Genomic DNA, 4,068 nt, shown 5'->3' on the forward strand with positions numbered 1-4,068 from the left:
AAAAATCGAAACCTTACTTGTATGTGTTACAACTTGCCGGCCGGAGTCCACAAACTTGCCGGAAAAGATGACCAAAGTCTCACCGGAGATGCAAAGACCGCCGGAAACCGGATAAACCCACACCAAGCGGTCATAAGGTAAAATATCGACCAAAAAAACAAATTTAATGGACAACTTATGGACAAAAAATCCAATGATTAAATGTGTACAAAACAAAAAAATTACATTACCCTTTGAGTCATTATCCCTTTATTATTCTTGCAAAACATGAGGACATTTTCGTATAACAGACTAACGTAGTTTCAAAACATGAGAACAACAGTCTGTAAGCATGAGATCAGGTCTTATGCAAGCGGTGTCTGAATACTCGATACTAAAGATTAGCAATTCATCATGACTTCCCTCGAACCACATTTTTATGGTTTACACTTTGAACGGGATTCCATAAATAACGATGATCACAATGAGGGAAAAAACATGAGATCTTTTAAGGCCCGTTTATTTCTTTCTACAAAACAAGATAGCCATATGATGTGTTTGACACGAATTAGACCAAGACCGAAGTAAATGAGCCAATACTACAAATTTTGTCTCACCTTCATTTATGCAAAAGATATGATTGCCCTTTTTCATGCGTCAAAAAAGGACAAAACTGACAGACCATAACAATTGATGATATAACAAGAATAGATAAACCGAAATTAAAATGAAAACATGTATTGCTTGAGAGATGGATTGGATTTAAGGGTAAAAGTCGGACTATAAATACACAGAACAGAACATAGAAAAGAATGTGCATAAACGATTATGGTTAACCAGATGACATATTCATGAACAGATGAGATGTTTCAAAAACCAAAGCCCATTCCATTTGGTTTTGGTTGAAACTTGAAAGAGAGATACTCCATATCAAGCAGATGCTGCCATTGAGTCGATTAGGATCTGGTAGCCTTCAGGAACAGTTGCCTGTGCATGGACACAGCCTGCTAATGCTGGCACATCAGAATTCACGTCCAGATACCTGGCTAACAAAAGCAACACATGGAAGTCTGAAATTCTCTTCACAAAAGGGAAATTCTTTGTTCGATCCAAATGATTCTTCAGGGTTCTCATCGTAATCGCTGTGTTTCGATTCTCAACTGGAAATGTTGATGACAATGGACCCTGCAATCCAAATCCAAATCCAAAAAAAAAAAATACATATCAACACACAACTTTATATTAAACCCCATTTAACCAAAACTTACCAAAAAAAAAACCTATTCCAGTGTTATTTAGGGCAAAAAGAGTATAGAGGCATATATGCTTACACTTAAACATCATTGCCACTAACATACATGTGCTACAATAATGTGGCATCAATTAAGAACCACACCTAAACCATTGACATGCAGTTAGTTAACAGCTTATTCTTCAAGAAATTATTAACCTTTGACAGTCAGTTAACACATAGCCCATAAAAAAGAAACATAGACATAAAGACACTTCACGCATATCAATCCTATGCTAGCTTGATCACACCATTATTTAGCTAAAATAATTGAAGCAGATATGCGAATAGGCATGAAAGCAACATTGTCAGCATGACAAGTAAAACTCTTAGATCCAGAAATCATGGAAGTTTACGGAATTCTTTAACATAGGTTACTGACAATATATATAGTAATAAAAAAATATATCATCAAAGTATTCAAGATTAAGAACCAGATCATATATGATATACCAACTACCAAGCAATCAAGATTCAAGAAGATAAAAAGCAAGACATGAAAAAAAACCTGGTGATCAAAGATCTTCACAACCACCAAGAAGAAATCGTTATCCACTTCCCTTGTATCTTTGCCCCCAACCACGACATCCTTCTTCATCTTTGACAACTTTGGTTCAGCATCTGCAGCAATCTCAGTCTCAAACCACCCATCTTTGAATAACTTAACGCACAGGTCACTCATCTGAAACGCCTCAAAGTGAACATCAGCAGCACCATCATCATTCACTTCCAATTTCACCATCACAGTCACCCATTCCTTCAAATCAGTCTCCCCCTGCAACTCCACCGCCTGCAAAATCTCTCTATTCGACAAAGTATAATCTTTCTTTGTTTGCCCAATCGTCTGAGTGAAAATAAACCCTACTTTTCTCATCCCCAATCCCAACGCAATCGCTTCCACCAATCTTTCCTCATCGGGATCCCTTAACAAAATTAGATTATCCTCCGTCCCCTGTTGCGGTGGCTCGTATATGAAATCCACCTCCACTTTCCCCTCATCTGACACCGTTCCATACATAAAACCCCCACGCTTCACAGCAAACGCTAGGGTTTCATTCACATAATGCTGAAACCCATTCGCCGCATCACGATCAAACGATACTAACTCGCAGTGAGGGTTCTCTTGTCGCGTGATTCTCATTTGTTTCGCAATTAGGTCATCCATCGTCATCTTCCGACCGAAAGATCCGGCAGGACGAATTTTGGGTCCGGCAACAGTGCGTTCACCTTCGTAAGCGAGGTATATGATAGAACCGTGCGCGATACCGAGAGTAGAGATTAGGGTTTGAGCGTTAGACATGTCGGAGAATCGTGACATTTCAGTCGGGGTTTTGGCTAAGAGTAATGATTGGTTTGTTGATAGGGTTTGGTTGTGTACTGGAACTCTGAGTTGCGATTCGATTAGGGTTTTGAGCTGTGCGATCGTTATGTTTGGATTATCGACCTGCAGACGCTCTAATCCGTCTCTGCTTCGGATTCTGATAAACATCTTGCAGATTCCGGTGAAACAACCTGTGCAATTGAACAATCTGGAGAATGGGTGATCGAAGATGAAAGCTTTATAGACAGATCTCTTGGAGAACAAGCAAAAGGAAGGAACTTTGGTAGTGTAGAAGTTGTAGGATTCGTCTACCTTCCGAATGTGTTCGGAACTTCGGTTGCAATCTTATGTGAACAAAAGAGGAAACAAAACAATCAACTTATCAAACAATAGTATAAGCCTTATAGGATTTTAACTATGGGCCAAGAATCCTATCAAACGTTTAGCACTGGGCCTATGACTTGCTGTTTAAACATTTAAGCCTTTTAGCCCTTGATAAAGACATTTTAACCCGTTGTTTTTATTTATCTACTCTAATTATAGAAAATGACTTTGCCACACATGTCCTTCTCTCATAAGATTAGTCACATGTCATTTTGTCATAATTTGAAATAAATTTATTTTCCACTTGTCATTACTTTAATTTTCATTTTCAATATATCATTAATTTACTTTCCATAAATTAAACCTACCATAACGACTATCAATTTTTAAATTTTAAAATTTAAATTTTAAATTTCAAATTTAATTCCAAATAAATTTACAGTTTAAACCTTTATGTTTAATATTTTGTTATAATTAACCCGTTTAGTACACACTAAACTCATAATTTTAATTAATTTATTTTTTGCATGTTTTTTTTCTCATAATTTTCATTTATTTCAATTTTAAATTCAAATAAAATTTCTATTTAATCGTTCATACTTAACATTTTGTTTTAATCAACCCGTATATTATACGGGTCTTACAACTAGTTTATTTAATGAACTTAGATGATGTTTGTTTTTTTAGAGGTAAAATACATACAGCCGATCATATCAGTAAAAAAGATTGACAAAAAATCTATAGCCCACAAGAAGAAGACTTTTTTTTAAACTTTTGCAGACTATTAAAATAAACCAAAATTTTAATAAACTTATATTTTAAATTTAAAGAACTTATCAATACTGAAATTTAAATAGTTTTAGTTTATAAAAGCTAGCTGAAAGGTTCCATAAAATTTAGATATATTTTTAATTTTTTTATTAAAATATTTGATAATCCTAACAAGTTAATACATATTAGTTATTATCGTACAACGAATGTGAAGGCAAACGGCAACAAGTTGGTTGCGCCGCTAAACCTTTTTGTATGGTAAAGTAAATTCTTTTGAAAACTACATCTATAAATGTAGGGGATATAACATTGTTATGCATGATCGTTACACTCTACTAAGAAGCTCCATCGCATCCGACGCAACAAAAATCAAACTTATCAA

At 35.3% G+C, this 4,068-nt stretch overlaps 1 protein-coding gene across 1 annotated transcript; it reads right to left on the reverse strand.

Moving 5' to 3' along the window:
• Positions 1-691: 691 nt before the first annotated feature.
• Positions 692-2,909, reverse strand: LOC145055700 (Nuclear pore localization protein NPL4). Its single transcript, XM_079004085.1, has 2 exons — positions 1,779-2,909; positions 692-1,164 (listed from the first exon to the last, which is right to left on the reverse strand). Exons 1-2 carry the CDS (start codon positions 2,757-2,759, stop codon positions 910-912), a joined length of 1,236 nt encoding a protein of 411 aa, XP_078860211.1. The 5' UTR covers positions 2,760-2,909; the 3' UTR covers positions 692-909.
• Positions 2,910-4,068: the final 1,159 nt, after the last annotated feature.

The sequence above is a fragment of the Lactuca serriola genome, chromosome 5, assembly GCF_051521515.1.
Source record: "Lactuca serriola cultivar US96UC23 chromosome 5, Lser_US96UC23_V15, whole genome shotgun sequence".
NCBI classification, from domain to species: domain Eukaryota; kingdom Viridiplantae; phylum Streptophyta; class Magnoliopsida; order Asterales; family Asteraceae; genus Lactuca; species Lactuca serriola.